Source organism: Sminthopsis crassicaudata, chromosome 3, assembly GCF_048593235.1.
Source record: "Sminthopsis crassicaudata isolate SCR6 chromosome 3, ASM4859323v1, whole genome shotgun sequence".
NCBI lineage: Eukaryota > Metazoa > Chordata > Mammalia > Dasyuromorphia > Dasyuridae > Sminthopsis > Sminthopsis crassicaudata.
In genome coordinates, this window is record NC_133619.1 from 286,464,012 (window position 1) to 286,482,508 (window position 18,497).

General features: G+C 38.6%; 1 protein-coding gene across 1 annotated transcript in view; it reads left to right on the forward strand.

Moving 5' to 3' along the window:
* Nucleotides 1-14,862: 14,862 nt before the first annotated feature.
* Nucleotides 14,863-18,497, forward strand: part of LOC141562033 (uncharacterized) — an 88,493-nt gene continuing 84,858 nt past the window's right edge. The window contains exons 1-2 of the mRNA XM_074302069.1: nt 14,863-14,911; nt 15,171-15,222. Coding sequence (XP_074158170.1) covers nt 14,863-14,911; nt 15,171-15,222 — 101 coding nt within the window. The remainder of the gene's footprint in view (nt 14,912-15,170; nt 15,223-18,497) is intronic.

The following is an 18,497-nucleotide window of genomic DNA, read 5'->3' on the forward strand; positions in this document are numbered from 1 at the left end:
GAGGAGAATTTGAAGATGACATCTAGAGTGTGAGCCAGGGAGACCAGGAGGATGGTGGTCCCCTGGACTGGAGCAGGTGAGTTTGGAAGGGAGCCATTGTGATTTTTCCATTATGTTAATAAACAATTATTAAATTAGGATTGTGGTCCTTTTCGTTTGTGTGCTTTCCTATTTCCTCATTTAAGTCGCAGTCTCTGTGGAACATTCAGCCCAACACAAGGGAGACAGATCAAATTGGCCAACTATCCAGGTACCTGCTCCTCCACTTTGAGCAGGACCCATCTAACTAGGAGATGTTAACTCTCTTGCACAGTATAAACAGAATGTAAGCCAGGTGAATTCCAGCCCTAAAGCAGTAAGTCCATGCCCTAAACACCTCAACTGAAGTCTAGGGAAACCAGCTAATGAAGGAGAAAAGCAACCAGGATAGTTCATTTCTCAGACTCCCTTCTGTTTAGAGATGACTCACCCACCCACTTTTGGAAATAATTCTTTGGGAACTCTGGACCAGATTGTAGGCTAGATCAATTTATTTTCAGGAATTGCTAAAATGAACCCATCCTGTATTTTTTTAAATCAACTATAATATTCTCTCTCTTACCTTCCCTAGAGGGAAAACTGCAACTTGAATCTTATAAGGTTTTATTGCCGTCTTTTTTTTTCCCTTCTAGCAGGTTTTTGGAAGACTGCTTCTTTGTCAGACTTTAAAAGTAGCCAAGCTTTTTCTGTTCCTTTATCTTTTAAATTAGTACAAACAGGTTACAAGTAAGTCCAACAAGAAGTAAAAATAACTTTTCTTTTATGCGACTTTTCTTTTTATTTTTCTTTTCTGCTAAGGACCTTTGCAACATTGAAACAATCAATTGCCAAATTGTATAATCATTGTTCTTAAAACATAACAGAACTTCTTAAAACAAAAAGACAGTCAGTCAAATCACAAACACAGACAGGACACACACAACATTTATGACATGCAAACTAGGGACTAATTCCTAAAGTCTCAGGAGTGCCATGAGGGGAGTTTTCAAGTCAACAATTTCTCCCTCTCAGAAACTCAAATTGAACCTTTTAAAATAGGCTTCCAAATTGCAGTTTGGTGCATTCTCTGCTTTCAAAGAGATTATGCAGATGAAAAAAAAAAATACCCCAAAAGCAATTATGTGACCAAAGGCACCCAGACCAGTAGTGTTTAAAAAATAAATAAATCAATAACACACTCAGAGCTGTGCTTAGAAACACACATATTTACCGTCCAAAGACACCCCGAACTAAGTCATGTTCAGAGAACACCCAGATTTATGCCACAAGGCAACCCTTTGGCACTTCCCAGAGTTGTATGGCTCATCAGTCCAACATTTTTCGGGGACCCAGATTTGCTAGAAATCAGACCCAACAGAAAACTTTCCCTGCAGGGATTTCAAAACAATTGCTCCACTGTGGCCCAAACAATGGTGTTCATGGTGAGCTCTTCTTGAAACTGAAACTGCTTTTTCTGTGGGATTCTGGATGAAACCAGATGGCTGGCCTTCCTAAAAGAGCCCAGACCCAGCCTCTTCAAGGCTTCCAGCAGAGACCTGTCCTATAATCTCTAATCTTGCTCTCAGATCTCATCTCTTGTGCAGGCCTCCAGCAATGTAATACCAGAGAAACTGAGGTAAAACAAATGTTAGAGGTTTTTAATATTTTAAGACTGGAGAATTGGAACAGGGGTAGCCAGCCAGCTGGATAAGATTTTTGTCTCTAAGCATCCAGCAAGGATTAAGTAATTCCAGAGACTTTTATAAAGCTCCAACAATCAAGGAAACAAAGACAGGGAGGTGGGCAGAACACCCAGTGAGTGGAAATTCCAGGAAAGACTATGACTTGTTTTTTATCATATTTTTAATTGACAAAACATCTGCATGGGTAAAATTTCAAGTGACCCTTGCAAAAATATGCTGTTCCTTCCCTCCACACCCTTCCTTAAATGAAAAAAATTAAAAATTAAAAATGCCACAACACCCCTACATATTGATAGAAGTCTGGCTTTTAATCCAGTGTATTTCTGGGTTTTGTTTTATGGGAGAATTCATGTCATTCACATTCAGAGTTCAAATGACTGATTCTGTATTTCCCCCAATCCTTTTGTTCCCCAGGCTACACCTTTCTTTCTCTTTTCCTCCCTCTCCATCCTCAGCAGTTTTTTTTTTTCCTTCTAAACAGTACCTCACTCAATCTTTCCTCCATTTTATTTATATTTATTCAGTCCCTCCCCCCTTACTTATCTTTTCCCCTTCTACTTCTCCCCTCCCATGTATTAGCCTTCCTTTTCCCTTTTCCCTTCATTTTTATGTTGTTAATCTTTGCTTCTGTATTTAAAGATCAGATGTTCTATTCAACTCTGATGTTTCATTAAACATAATTGAAAATTACGAACAAACAAACCAACAAACCAGGGCAGAGCCAAGATGATAGAGATGATACACACATGATCTAAGCTTTTTCTTGCCCTCAGACACTTCTTTTATGAAACAGAATTCATGCTTGACTGAAAAAAAAAAAACAAGAATATTGGGAATACAACATATCACCAATAGAAGGTATCCTTGGAATTTACCAAAAAGAGGTCTGTTTTTGCTTGTGGGCCAGGACAAAGTTGGCAGTGACAGAAGAGAAGGCAGCTCAATGCTGAGCAGATTGGACAGGGGCAGGGTGTGATCTCAGCAAGTGGAAAATTTGCAGAGAGAACTTTACCAAAGGGCAAGCTACTTTGCTCTGGCAGCAAGCCAGTAGATCAGCAGAGAAGCTACAAACACAAAGGGAAAAGACCATGACCCTAAAACGCTAGAGTATCTCAGGACTTGGACATACCCACCAAGCACCTGGAGTGACTCAGCACCCTCTCAGAGAGCAACCCAATTACTAAGCAGTCACAGCGCAGCCATGGCTGTCCCACTGCTGCTTCACTGCTACCTCCTGTTGTCTGAAGAGCAAGCTAGGTAATACCATACTGCCCCAAAAGCCGACTACAGTTGTCATTTTTTGTTTGTTTGTTTTCTTTGTTTCTTTTTTGTCAAAATGAATAAAAAGTTAAAGTGGGCTCTAACTGTAGATGGCTTCTATATTGATGAAGAATAGACTTCAAACTCTGAGGAGACTAATAACAGATTGTCTCTAACAGATTGTCTCTAGATGAAACCCCAAAGGGGGATATGATCCCATCCCCATCCCCTAGAAGAAAAATGGGAAAAGGAAAGGTAAGCTTGCCAAGAGGGTCTGGATAAATCATCCTACTCATTAAAAGATACAATGGATAAAGGAATTAATTCCCTAAAAAACAGAATTAGTGAATTGGAAAAACAAAATAGCTCTCTAAAAATAAAAATTGGTGAAATGGAAAAAAAGTCCATAAAACAAAACAACTCATTTAAAAACTCAATTGTATAATTATAAAAAGAAAAAACGAAGTAAAGAAAACCATTCATCAAAATTTAGAATTGAACAAATGGAAATGAATGACTCAGGCGACACCAAGAATCCATCAAGCAAAAAAAAAAAAAAAAAAAAAAAAAAAAAAAGAAAAATTTGAAAAAATAATATTAAATAGCTACTTGGAAAACAACAGATCTGGAAAGTAGATCTAAGACAGATAATCTGAGGATTATTATGAAGAAAAAACAAAAAACAAAATTACGAAAAAAAAAAGAAGAGCCTAGACTATTTTTTGGTAAATCATCCAAGAGAACTGCCCAGATGTTAGAAACCGAGGGTAAAATAGACATTGAAAGAATTCACAGATCACCTACTGAAAGAGATCCCCAAATCAAAACTCCAAGAAATATTGTTGTAAAATTCTGGAACTATCAAACCAAGGAAACAATAGTAAAAGCAGCTTTAAAAACCATCAAAAACTGGTGAATTCCTTCTATTTCTGAGGAAAAAAACTGTGACTAGGAGGAGGTGGAGCCAAGATGGCAGAGAAGGCACACGCTCTTTAATCTTCTGTCTTGCCCTCAATACCAATCTTTGAATTTAGCCTTAAAAATAGTGCTTGACTGGGGAAATGCATGAAGATGCAAGGTGCAACGACTTACCAGCTGAAGAGAACCTGGAAGATTGCCAGATCAAGTTTGTCCTGAGGGACAGAAAAAGACAAGAGGCAGGCAGGGAGATAGGAAAGTCTGGTATCCTGAGTGGACCAGGGACAGGGGTAGCCTCTGTGGCTAGAATGGCAGTGGAAACGACCCTGACATAGGCTTGTTGCTTTGCCTTGATTGTAAAGCGGTCCACCACAGAGATTACAGCCAGAGGTAAAGGTACTCTAAAAACACCAGAACTGTACCCCCCCCATACAGAAACCAGAAGTGACTGAGCATAGACCAGCGCAACTGTGCAGCGGCATGCTGAAGCTCGGCTGGGGCAGCTACAAATCTACACAGCAGGGAGGTGCAGCCTGGGGAAGTCTCTAATCTACACAGTGCGGGGCTCAGCCTGGGGCAACAGAACCTCAGCAGCAAGACTGTGCTTCTTGGGCAGAGACACTTCCTGTTTGAGCAGGGCTATTCAGCTGGTCATCTGCTAAAACCCACAGCCTTACAGCGGCTTTGAATTGGGTAGTGACACTTTCCTGCTCACACACTTGCCTCAAGGAAGTCATTAATCTGCACTGCAGGGTTCTTAGCAGGGCATTCGCCCCCCCACCCCATCTCCACTCCCCTAACTGTAAGGTACTGTAAGGGCCCTTTAAATGGGTGGCACCATAGCGCAACAGGAGATTGAGTGGCCCAGAAGTAATCTCTGTGGATATTAGGACTGCCCTGTAGGTGGGATCTTGGCCATATTGAGATAGCTTGGTAATGGGGGACGACTCTCTCGCTGGTTGGCTGTGTGTGTGACCTGACAGGCCCTTTAGAAGGCCACTGCAGACAGCAGTCACTCTCTTAACCTGGCTCCCTAACCTGGGCTAGCCAAGCCAAGCCAAGCTGATGGATAGCCGAGAGCTAAGGACTTTGGGAGAGAACACATGGGTCTTCACACCAGGTGTTCACTAGGGAACCAACAAGTCAGGGCATTATAGTAGGAGGTGTAATAAATGTTTGAGCGTGCTACCCGTTATTTAACTATAGATTCAAGAAATCATGGCCAGAGACCTTTGAAGGCCTCAGAGGAGGCAAGCCAGGAAGAGTTGACACTGCAAAAGTCAGTGGTCAAAGGTACTCTGTTGGGCCTAGGGCAGACTAGTAATTGTAACTGCCAGGAGGGCATGTTACAAGGTACTTGACATTCTTTTCAATTGTTTCATTTTTCTGGTTTTGCTTGACTACTTCTTGATTTGTCCTTGAGTCATTCATTTCTACTTGTTCGAGTCTAATTTTCAATGATGTATTTTCTATACTCACTTTTTTGTATCTTTTTGTACTTTTCCAATTGAGTTTTTAAGTGAGTTTTATTTTGTCCTTCTATGGGATTTTTTTCCCATTTCATCCCTTTTACTTTTTACAAAGCTGTTTTCTTTTACCAACTCACTAATTTTATTTCTCAATGATTTGTTTTCTTTGTCCACTCTATCTTTAAATGCCTGGGAGGACTTCTCAGGACTCTCTTGCCAAGCTTCCCTTTCCTTTTCATAGCCTTTTTGATTTTCTCTATGAAAGTCTTGTGTATTGAGGAGCAGATCATATTCCCCTTAGGGGATTCCTCTAGAGACAGTCTGATTTTAATCTCCTCAGGGTTTGAAGTCTGCTCTCTTTCCATACAGAAGCTGTGATTGATAAGAGTCCTTTTAAATTTTTTGTTCCTTTTGTCAGAGCGTGACTCAAAGAAACAAATTGACAAGAAAAATGATCTGTTTCTGGGAGTGGGGGTTGGGTCTGGATGGTGTAACCGGGCTTCCTGTACAGACTGTGGGAGACAGCAGCGAGGCACTAGCAGGACAGCTATTGGCTGTCCTGCATCTGTGCTCTGAGGCTCTAAGAATGCACTGAGTCACTCTGGGTGGGGGTGGCCAGGTCCTGAGAGACACTAGTTTTCCGGGGGTGTTATTCTTTACCTCTGGTGTTTATCCCTTCTCTGCTGCGGAGTATCCACTCTCGGGTAAAGGTCATTTTACAGAAATGGAAGAGATTGCACCCTTCGCCCCCTCTGGTCTGAGCAGTTTTAGCTGCCATCTTTGCTCTCTGGGCTTGACCTCAGTCTGCACCCAGTCTGTTTGTCCCCTCCAACAAGCAAGCACAGAACTTTTCTGGAGAATTTCAAGGATGTCTTCTGTTGGTGACTATTTGTTTGTTTGTTTTTTGTTTTTTTTGTTTTTTTTGGTCCTGTCAGGCATTAATTCTGAGGCTTTTCATGAAGTAAGTTCTGAGAGAAAATGCAGAGCTCAAGCAGCTCTTTGCCTCCTCTCCGCCATCTTGGCCGGAAGTCAGATTGAATGCAAATAGCTTCATTTCTTTTTTGGCCAGAAACCTTGAAGTTTTCCCCTTCCAGATTCATTCATTCAGGTGTTTATTTAGAAAGTGGAAGGAGGGGGTAGGTGTAGGAGTGCAGATTCTTTGCCTGAAATACTTAGGCTTACTCAATTGGTGTGAAAAATCTCTCTTCTCTTCCCACACTGGCCAGACCTAAAAGATCTGCCTCTTTGGAAAGCATGGATTTTATTCTACAGTGCCTGTTGGTTTTTCAACCTGCCCCCAGGTTTTCCCACTTTAATGTTTTCTGTACTTTTTCTTCACTTTTTCTTTTTTTCCCTTTTTTAATGAACTTAAGCTATCTCTGCATTGTGAGTATATGTGGTATTGTATTGTGATTTTAAAGAAACGTTCGGATTCGCTCATATAAATGACGCTCTCAAGCTCAATTGAAAAATAAAAATAAAACATTTTAATCAAACAAGACAAGGTACAGACAATTTAGGTTTACACAAACAAATAGAAATAAGAACAATTAACAACATGACAATTATAGCAGATAGAGGAAGAGAATACATCACCAACTCAAGGCAACCTCAAAAACTTAAATGGCTGGGATTCCGGTTTCAGCCTCAATCAACTTGAATTGTGCAAAGATTTTTCCAGAGGTAGGACTCTCAGTCTTATATACCTCTCTTAAACAAAGAGGGCTTTCAGCCAAGAAGTCTGACATGTGTGACCATTTAGTATTTTGACTCACTTCATATATCATCTTGACATATGTATATATCAAATATCTAGTATTTTGACTCATTCCATATGTCTACATCTTGACATATTTCCTTAGTAATTAAATATGTTCGGGGGGGCGGGGGGGAAGAGAGCCAACCACCTTAAGCATAAACATTCCCAGGAATGGCTAGTTCCTGGTATCTATTGTCAAGGACATATAGAGTTCATGGAATGGTCAAAGTCCCATAATTTAGAAGCTCAGGCCTGTTAGATTTGAGTGAGCTTACAATTCTAATATGAAATTTTAATTTCTTATTCATTTGGCCTTAAGATCACGAAAATAATAAGAGGACTGAGCTAATGGAGGAAAATTAGAATAAATTGTTTTCATCTTCCAATACATATAACAATTACACATAGGGTATTACAAAAAGAATAACAACAACAATATGGGTATGGCTAAACTATTAAAATAAGTGGTAGTGCTACCTGATCTAAATAAGAAGCCATACCCATGATGATTAGTATCTGATGTCACTAAATGAGAGGCCTCAATAAGTTATCCTGCAGCTATATGAGTCTGTATCCGATGTTCATTTAACGCGTGCTGATTAGACTCTAACAGTTTCTTCATAACTAAAAACTTGTTCAGGATATCCACAAGAGGTTGTAGTGACAAGGAGACATGGCGTAAAGGAAGAAGCTTGGGTACCCAGGTTATTAGAAGCTATGTTGCGAAGATACCTCATATATCATGGAGAAGTTATTCACAGGGTACAATGTTAAATCACACAAATTGGATGAATGTGAGAGAAGGCAGGGTTCCATATGCCGAAACATCATCCCACAAACAATCCCCATATCAGTTGCAGTACAGTCAGACAAAGTGTGGGTTACATTATTCAAATCTATGCAGTTTCCATACAGTTTCCATATAGTTTCCATATATATGAGGTAAAGCAAAGTAATTAGGTAAGACAAAAGGTAACACATGAAATTGACACATAACAGCCCATATCTTAACTTGACAATACACAATAGTTCCAGTACACCAAAAAGAAGTACACATAGCATTTTCAGGTCATTCTTTTTTCCATGCTTCTGGTAAATTAAACATATAATCCCACATTGCAACAATCTCTGAGCATTTTCTTTTTGTATCAAGGTATACATAATTTGTAAAGAGCATTTGGTCCAATTAAATAATTTACTAATATTTCCATTAAACCCAAACTAGTAATAATACTATCATTAAAAAACTTGTAAGAATTGGCTTTAATAATTTAAAGTACTTTGGTTGGTAGGGTAGGATCATCGTGGGCAACTCTTGAGCATTTACAGTCAAAGCTTGAGAAACATCTTGCCCAGCACTGCGCAGTCTGCTGGCCAAGGTCTCAAGGTCTATTGAATTAACTATACCCAAACCAGTTCCAGCACCACCAAGTAGGGTATCGTACCAGGTTCTTTTCTTTCTAACACAATTCATCAGAGGAGGAAAAGTTACATTATTGGTACAAGTTTTTAGGAACTCTTATGATTGATGGAGGATGTTTTGTAGGAGGGGGAGGTGTCAGTAATAGATATTTTATCTAATAGTGAGCCTTCAATACCGCTATCAAGATTTTACATGCACAGTTCATCAGTTGCTTTTCAATGTCTGTCTCAGCTTGTTCTCTGCATTCAGTTGGGAAGTCCACACCCTCGGAGTCCACCAGTCCTTTAATTCTGGTATGTTGAGTCCACTCTCTTTCCTGTGTAGCACTTCTGTATCTGGATCTGGATCAGTCCTTTCCAGCTCAGGGTCAGCTTGTCCTCCTTCCATGTCCGAACCAGGACCCCATCTCCAAGCTAGAACTCATGCACTGTTGAAATCCTAAGGGAGGAGTCTGAGCAATAAGCCTGTTTAGTTGTAAAGTTTTCAGATGTTACAGTAAAGACATAACATATTTCCTTAAAAACAAATCCTTGGTTTCAAGTATTGGATACAAGGAAGAATTTTGAATCCCTTTTGGATAAGGGTGACCATACAATAATTCATAAGGTGACAATTCCACATCTCTTCAGGGGTTTTGTTTTAACTCTTAATAAGGCAAGGGGAAGGCACTTGGTCCAGGGCAATTGTGTCTCTAATGCCAATTCAGTCAGTTGCTGTTCAATTTCCTTATCCATCCTTTCCACTTTACATGATGAGGGAGGATGCTATGGGGCATGTAAGTCCCATCATATTTCTAGAGCTTGGATCACAGATTGGAGGATCTTAGCTGTGAAACAGGTGCCTTGGCCTAAATCTGCCTGCTCCACCATCCCATACCCTGGAATGATATGTTCAAGAAGTACTTTTACAATTACTGAGGCTGCTGCCCAGGCAAGGGGAATGGCCTCCACCCATAAGGTCAGATGGTCCACTACGACCAACAACTATTTGAGACACCCCACTGACTTGGTAAAGTCCACCTGTATGCTTTGGAAAGGCCTGATACCAGGAGGCCTTCTTCTTTTTAGACTTGTCATTGGCCCGCCCTATTCATCCTCTGACAAACAGGACACCCGCTGACCAGTTGCCTGCTATTGTGTATAATAAGCCAGTGCCACAGACCTAGTCAGCATCACATCACACAGGTCTCAGACATCCCAATGACTGCCCTGATGTAAATGTTGGGGTACATGTCTCATACCTGCTGTGGTCAGTACCTCTCTGCCATTAGGGAGGAGCCAGTGCCCTCTTTATCCTCCTGAGCACCAAGACTTTATATTTCCTGCTTCTCTTCTGGGATAAGGGAAAGTGGAGACACTGGAGGCAGAAATGCCAGAATTAGCACCATCATCTCCTCCCTACTTACAGATTTCTCTTCTCCAGGCTGCTTTGCCTCCTCATCTGCAAAGTAGTTTCTCCTTATCTCAAATGAATCTCCTCTTTGGTGCCCTTGCACAGGAATCACTGCTGCATTCTTAGGTAACATAAGATTAGTCAAAATTTCAGTGACCAATGCCTTCTGTGCCAATCCCTTTCCTTTACTGTTTACCATTCCCCTTTCTTCCCATATTTCCCGAATATATGAACAATTCCCCAAGCATATTTTGATTCAGTCCTTCAAGCAATTTTAGGGCTTGATTTACTGCATATAATTCACAAATTTTGAGCTGACCACTCTTTTGGCAAGAATCCAGCTTGAACCAGAGTCAAATCTTCCCCATTAACAATAGTATAACCATTTTTTCTTTTTCCCTTAACTATTTGTGAGGAACCATCTATGAACTATTCAGTGCCTTTCAACAAAGGGACTTCCTACAACTCTTCCCTAATCTTAGTTTGGTAATCAATCACATTTGGACAATCATGTTCAAGGGACACATGTTCCCCAGGAGAAGCAGATAAGAACATGGCTGGATTAAAAGTTATGGTCTGGTGAGAGTGCCAAATCATCTCTTTCCAATAATATTGTTTCATATTTTAAAATCCTTGAATCAATTAGCCACCTCCTGGCCTCTTTAATTCAGAATTGATTGAACCTGGTGCAGGACACACTATTAAACTACCCCAAAGGTTAATTTCTCACTTTTCTTCTACCAGAAGTGCTGTGGCTGGCCTCACTTTAATTGTGATAACACTCCTAAAGCCACATTATTTACTGTATTTATATATTGAACTATATCAGGCTTCTCTTCCAACAAATGAGTTAATAAAGGCTTAGTTAATAATGCATATTCATCAATCCAGGTTATACAATAGTCCATCCATCCTAGAGATCTCTGCAGACTCTTTTTCATTCTAGGCTTAGTAATTTGAAGAATCCCCTCTACCTATACAGGATCTACTTTCTTTTTTTTTTTTTCCTAAGCTTATAAAATGGCCTAAATATTTTACCTCATGTTTCACAAATTGCAATTTGTCTTAAGAAATTCTCAATCCCTGGGCTCCTAAGTAATTTAACAAACTGATAAGTGATTTGGACAAGGTCATTCTTTTTCTTCCTGCCACAAAAAGATCATCTACATTTTGTAAGACTTTTAACAATAAGAAATTTATCCCAGAATGTTCACACAATTCTTATATACCCAAGTAGATGTTTCATAAGTTGAACATTATACCAATTATTTTGTTTTTAAAATACCCAATACACAGAAAAATCCCAAATTACATATTGCCATAACAAAAACATTTTCAAAAGGACTATTATACTTTGAGTCCCTTTAAATAATTGGAATCAATACAATTAATTAAAACTTCTATTTTCACATAAAAGTATCTGAACAGTTCTTAAAAATATCAATTAAACTTTTTTTAATAACCCTTTCAAACTATATATCACATTTCTGATCATATTCTTTAAACACAAAAACCATTATGTATCTAAGGAAACAAATGTTCAATAAATTAACATCTTGTAAGAGCAGCTTGACCCTTTATCAGTTTGTTTTCTTCAACCAAAAACAGCTGCAGCTTCCTACTGCTGCTCTCCCCTGCAAAAACACATCCTGTCTCACAGTCATCTTTCTGTGACTCCCCTTTCCAACCAGTTCCTTCTTTTCCCCACTGATTTCTTCTTGAAATCTTTTGCTCCCACTTATCAATCCTTCTTTAAATCACCTTTTCTTTTAAATGTTAAACTTGAAGATTCATAACTCATAATGATAACAAATTACCCAATGTTTCAGAAGCAAACCAAATAGTTTTTCTTTTTCTTTCTTTCTTCTGACTGCGTGCTTCAAGGCCACTAGTAAGAAGCTTCCCAGGTGGTATTAAGCAGATAAGATTGTATTGCCATTACTCTTCTTCAGCAGACTTTGAAAATCTGCTTTTCAGAGAAAACTTACCCACCAGTTTAAAATAGTCAAGTTTTTTTTTCTTTTACTTACAAATTGGTACAACAGATTAAAAAGTTTAAAATCACAATTTTTATATTAAGTAACATTAAAATAATCAATTCCCAAATTTCTTAATCATTGTTTTTAAAACTTAACAAAGCTCTTAAATCACCAAAACAAAGTAGAGGCTTTTCCTAAGACCCTCACTGCCAGAGAGAAGTTTGTTTCACGTTGAACATTCTTCCCTCCCAGAATCCAAACAGAGTTTCTCTAAAGTTCAAAGCCCATTTTAATGCATTTCTCTGCCTTCACAGAGAATGCCTAGATATTCCATGATTTAAGACCACTCTGAAAGAATTACTATTCTGAATGAATTCCAAATTCCCCAATTCAGCCTGATATTTTACTAAGCCTGTAACACAGAAGCTGTTCTTATCTTATGAGCTTGCTAACTTTTAACACAGAACAACAACAAAAAAATTCAAAGCAGACAAACATACACAGACAGACACAGAGCTCGATTTTTCTTAAAGAGAGGCATTTATACAGCGAATCCTGCCGACTACGCCAATTTATGTATTGTGATTTTAAAGAAAAGTTCGGATTCGCTCATATAAATGAAGCTCTCAAACTCAATTGAAAAATAAAAATAAAAAGTTTTAATCAAACAAGACAAGGTACAAACAATTTAGATTTACACAAACAAACAAATAGAAATAAGAACAATTAACAACATGACAATTATAGCAGATAGAGGAAGAGAATCCATCACCAATTCAAGGGAACCTCAAAAACTCAAATGGCTGGGAGTCCTGTTTCAGCCTCAATCAACTTGAATTGTGCAAAGATTTTTCAGGGCGAAGCGTCCTCCCCACAGATGAGACTCAGTGGAGAGGTAGGACTCTCAATCTTATATACCTCTCTTAAACAAAGAGGGCTTTCAGCCAAGAAGTCTGACATGTGTGACCATTTAGTATTTTGACTCACTTCATATATCATCTTGACATATGTATCAAATATCTAGTATTTTGACTCATTCCATATGTCTACATCTTGAGGTATTTCCTTAGTAATAGTATATGTTCGGGGGGGGGGGGGGGAGAGGGAACCACCCGCCTTAAGCATAAACATTCCCAGGAATGGCTAGTTCCTGGTATCTATTGGCAAGGACATATAGAGTTCATGGAATGGTCAAATTCCCATAATTTAGAAGCTCGGGCCTGTTAGATTTGAGTGAGCTTACAATTCTAATATGAAATTTTAATTTCTTATTCAGGTATGTTCACACACATTTGTCTATATGAAAACAGAAAGTTAACTTCTCAAATATAAAGGACACCTAGAACAAGAGAATAGAGAGGATCATAGGATATAGTGATGACAGAAAGGAAAGGGGGAACCCCGTTGGCCTGCACAAAGATCCCAGGAGGCGCAGTGTCCCCTGTAAATGAATTTACAGGCCCAAAAGCCTAGATTGATAAATAAAAGATTTATTGTAGAAATTTGGAAGTAAAGTTGAGTTAGAAAGATGCCAGGGCCAAAGGTGGCTGCTGGGCAGACAGGAACCCTTACCTGGCCAGAAGGATACCATGTGTTGGGGGGAAAGGCTCCTGAAAAGAGAGAGCTCCAACTGGGCTCTTTTATACCTAAAAGGAGATTGTGGGCAGTGCCAAGTTCTTGGCGGGTTTTTCAGATAAGGAAGAAATTGTTGCTGGGGGCTGAGAAAACCTAAGCCAGCTCAGATCTGGTAGGGGCTGGACCCGGATATTCAGACATGGGGGTTTGGAAATCAGAAGGGAATCTTAAAGGGACCTCAACCCTTATCATTTCCCCCCTTAAACAATTGAGACTTAAATTCATTTAAGAAAAAAATTAGGAGCAGTGTCCTTCATTTAAGGCAAGGCTGAAGATTTTCACCAAAGATCTTCAGAGTAGAGGGGTCCCCTCATCTTGTTCCTCCCTCAAACCATCATCTCCAGATGCATGTGAGAAAAGGGGCGTCGATCTCCACTTAACTGCTTCGAGCTGACAAGGATTATACAGATTTGGGGTTTCATGGCAGGAGGTGAGGCGTGAGGTGTAGGGGATGGCAGCAGGGCATCGAGGGGGTGTCCCGGTCAGTTGTCCCCAGTCAGTTGTCCTCCAGTCAGTGTTCTCCAGGCTAAAGGGCAGCTGAGATTCCAAAGTATGAAACCTAGAGAAAACAGATCTCGGGAACAGATTAAAAGTGGGGTGTCAAGCAGGGTGGAGAGGGTAACATTCAGGAGACTGGGGCCTTTAGCTAATGGCCCATCTAACTATCAAAGAGAAATAGGAGAAAATGCTGAGAGAAAAGATAAATAAAAGGTTTTTGTAGAAATTTGGAAGTAAAGTTCAGTTAGAAAGACGCCAGGCCAAAGGTGGCCGCTGGGCGGGCAGGAACCCTTACCTGGCCAGAAGGATAACCATGTGTTGAGTGGAAGGGCTCGTGCAAAGAGAGAGCTCCAGCTGGGCTCTTTCATACCTAAAAGGAGATTGTGGGCAGTGCCAAACTCTTGGTGACCTTTTCAGATAAGGAAGAAACTGACTGGGGGGGGCTGAGAAAACCCAAGCCAGCTCAGATCCCTTGGGGGCAGGGCCCAGATATTCATCCATGGGGGTTGAGAATTTTAAAGGGAACCTCAACCCTTATCAATAGGCAGAGAAAGTGACAAACTGAAGTAAAAAATTTATGAATTTGATTACTTTTCAAGGCCCTTTCAATAGGTAATGCAAGATCATTATAAAATGAGTCCTTTTCTTATCTAATTTCATAATAATAGTTCAGTCTGTCTCTGCCTTTATCTGTCTCTTCATATGTGAATATATAAAATGATTTCACAGATGTGTATTTATATGTGTGGATATATATAATATTTCTATTTTCATTTTCATCTATTTACATCTATTTTCATTTTAAGGAATGCATCATTTGAAAATTACAGTGAAAACGTCATATTTATTTGAATGTGGTGAGTTTTTTGAAATGACATTAACATTTACAGATTACATAGTTATTGGAACACTACTGAAACGTAACTTTCAGGCAATCCAAGTATTCTATTTTTCTTTCCTGTTGAGAGTTGTCATCTATTGGGTAGGGGACAAGGATGGGGGGAATTTCTACTATGGAAAAGTCAAACATTAATTTCACATTAGGAAAATGACTGATGGTTCATTTTTTTCTCTAAATACTAATCTAAGTCACTTTCAAATGTTTGACTATTTCAGACAACGGCGAAATACATTTACGCAAAGAAAGACACAGGAGAAGTTTTTGTTGGTGAGTTTCTATTGGAATCTCTTAGATTAGAATTAACTTTGTGTTGAGGTCCAATATTCATATTAAATGGGATCATTTAAAACAGCTTATGCTGATACTTATTCAAAATGGTCAAATAAAACAGTGATTGCATAACACAAAGAAAAACATGCTCTTGAAGAAGAGTGGTGAGCAGTGAGGTTCCATCTCTACCAAGGCCCTGGGGATGTTGATCAGTGTACCATTAAATCCATTTCACTCCTTTGGTCTCTCCATTCATCAAGCTAGCTCAGGAAAACTGTGTGAAAAGCACAGGAGAAAGCAGGAGGTGTAACAAAGGAGAGGGGGTGGGGCAATCATTTTTTTCAAGCATGTCTGGGGAATTTCCTATCCTCTCACAGCCAGGAAGGTCTCAATTGGAAATGACTTCTGAGAAAAGGTGCCAGGTTCTGATGAAGCAGCCATCCTAGAAAGGGAAAGGACTTGGCTGAGTCAGAAAAGGGCCAAAATGAGTGACCTTGAAACAACCCATCCCAGAAGAAAAAGAATGAATGAATAATATCATATGATCTTTTCTCAAAATAATTGTATTGTGTTCTGCTAGGTGCTTTTCAGTGTAGAGAAAAGATAATTATGAGAAATGTTTTTTTAAGAAATAATGTTGTGTATTTGTCATTGAAATAAGCAGAGAGAAGCCATCTCTACACACAACATGCTGACAGACCATAAAAATCATCATGGGATATCTCATTACAAAGGGCTTTGAATAAAATTTCAACCTAGTGAGAAATATCGCAGCTTAAAACAGTTATGAAGGGATCCACATTCAATGGAAATATATGTATCTAATTATATTTTGGCTATATCTTTGTTTAAGAAATTAAATGTTTAAAAATCAATCCTTGACAGGGATTCTCTATTGTCAGAGCATGGAGTACAATAACCTGTTCAGAATTATCTTCACCATCATGATCTCTTCCAAATTTTTATGTCACTCAAGGTGATGTTGCTTTCATCGACTCCAAGCATAGTCAGTACTAAAGATGTAATATCTGCCTAACTAAATTATCCTACTATTTCCCATTCCCCACTGTATGCTTACAATCAATGAACAATTTGAGTCTATTTCTGAACTCTCTAGGACCCTAGTTTTAGAGAAGAAACCAATCATCTCACAACTTGGTCAACTTCTTTGCATTTCCAAATCTCTCCACTTAACTAAATCCATACACACAAATTCCAATTTTACTTTCACATTTGTAAAATAGTCCTCCAAGAGAGGAGATATATATATATATATATATATATATATATATATATATATATATATATATATATATATACTGTGGATGATATATTTGTAGCCACATGAACAAGTGCTCCAAATCACTATTGATCAGAGAAATGCTAATCAAGACAAATCTAAGATATCACTACACACCTGCCAGATTGGCTAAGATGACAGGAAAAGATAACGAATGTTGGAGGGGATGTGGGAAAACTGGGAGACTGATACATTGCTGGTGGAACCGTAAAGAGATCCAACTATTCTGGAGAGCTGTTTGGAACTATGCTCAAAAAATTACCAAACTGTGCATATCCTGTGATCCAGCATTGTTTCTATTAGGATTATATCCCATAGATCTTAGAAGAGATAAAGGAACTCACACGTGCAAAAATGTGTGTGGAAGCCCCTTTCATAGTGGCAAGAAACTGGAAACTATATGCTCATCAATTGGAAAAATGGCTGAATTATGCTATATGAATGTTATGGAATCTTATTTTTTGTGAGAAATGACCAGCAGGGTGATTTCAGAGGGGCTGGGAAAGGCTGACATGAACTGATTCAAAGTGAAATGAGCAGAACCAGGAGATCATTATACACAACAGCAAAACTCTACAATGATCAATTCTGATGGACGTGGCTGTCTTCAAAATTGATGATTCAAACCAGTTCCACTTGTGCAGTAATGAAAAGAACCATTTACACCTAGAGAGTGAAATGGGAACAGTGTGTGGAAAACAACATAGCATTCTCACTCTCTGTTATTTGCTTGCATTTGTTTCTTTTTTTTCAGTTTTTCTTTTTCTTCCTTCTTGATCTGATTTTTTCTTGTGCAACTGGATCGCTGTGTATGCATATTGGACCTGGAATGCATTTTGGCATAGTTGGCATGTGTTTTGGCATATTTGGTATGTTTTTACTGATGAAGGGGGAATTTTGCAGCTCTAGGTTATGCAGTGGTTAATGTTGGAAAAATTACCCATGAATATATGCTTTGTGAATAAAAAGCTTTAATAAAAAAACTGAAAAAAAATCTGTGAAAACTAGTTATACGTTCTGATGAAGCAGTCTTCTGAACAAAGACTTGGCAAGTCAAGCAAAGTGCCAAAATGAGTGAGCTGAAACAGCACATGAGGAAGAAAAAAAAAGCTAAACTATCATATATTCTCACTATCCCCAAACTAGCAGTATTGTTTTCCACTAGAGGCTTAGCATAGTAGAGTAAGCATAATTATGGGAAAAACACTTATAACAAATAACTTTAATATTCATTTGTCATTATAAAAGGATTTAACATATAAATGGATTTTCTATTCCAGGAAAGAGATGGAAAACCAAGGAGAGGACGACAAATAGAGTAAAGCTAATCGTGAAATTATTTTACATAATGAATTCAATAATTTTTTTGGTTATGTATGCGTTTCATAACAAATTTTCTATGGAGCAATAGTGAGGATGCAACCATATTTTTACATTATGATATACTTGCCGACATAAGGCTGTTATTCAAAAAGTTTTCAAAATGATACAATTAAAGAACACCCCCTTGTACTTGTAATAGTATCTTATGCATGTTGGCTATTTACAACTGGTGCCACAGAAAGTTTAAGATATCCACCATTCTGTATATAGGGAATTGCCTAATATTGACTTTCCCCCTAAGCTCAAAACAATTAAGGGAATAATTGTTAATAGGATGATTTCTAAAATGACACAGCAAGACATCAAGTGTATAGAACTGTCATTGTCAAACAATTATACAATAAATCCTACATCAGAGACTAAAAACATTTCTGATTCTAAAGGAGGACTGTTGACTCTCACTTGAAATCTCTCACAGATGTCATTGGAAGTGAAAGAATGGAAAACCTCATGGTCCAGAAAGAGATGGGATACTACAAATGAGGGTGAGCAAATTTAGCCCAAAGATGCTTAAATACACAGACTTACTTTAACAAAGAGTTAAAAACTGAATAATAACCTGTGAAAATAAGCAAACAACAGAAAAAGA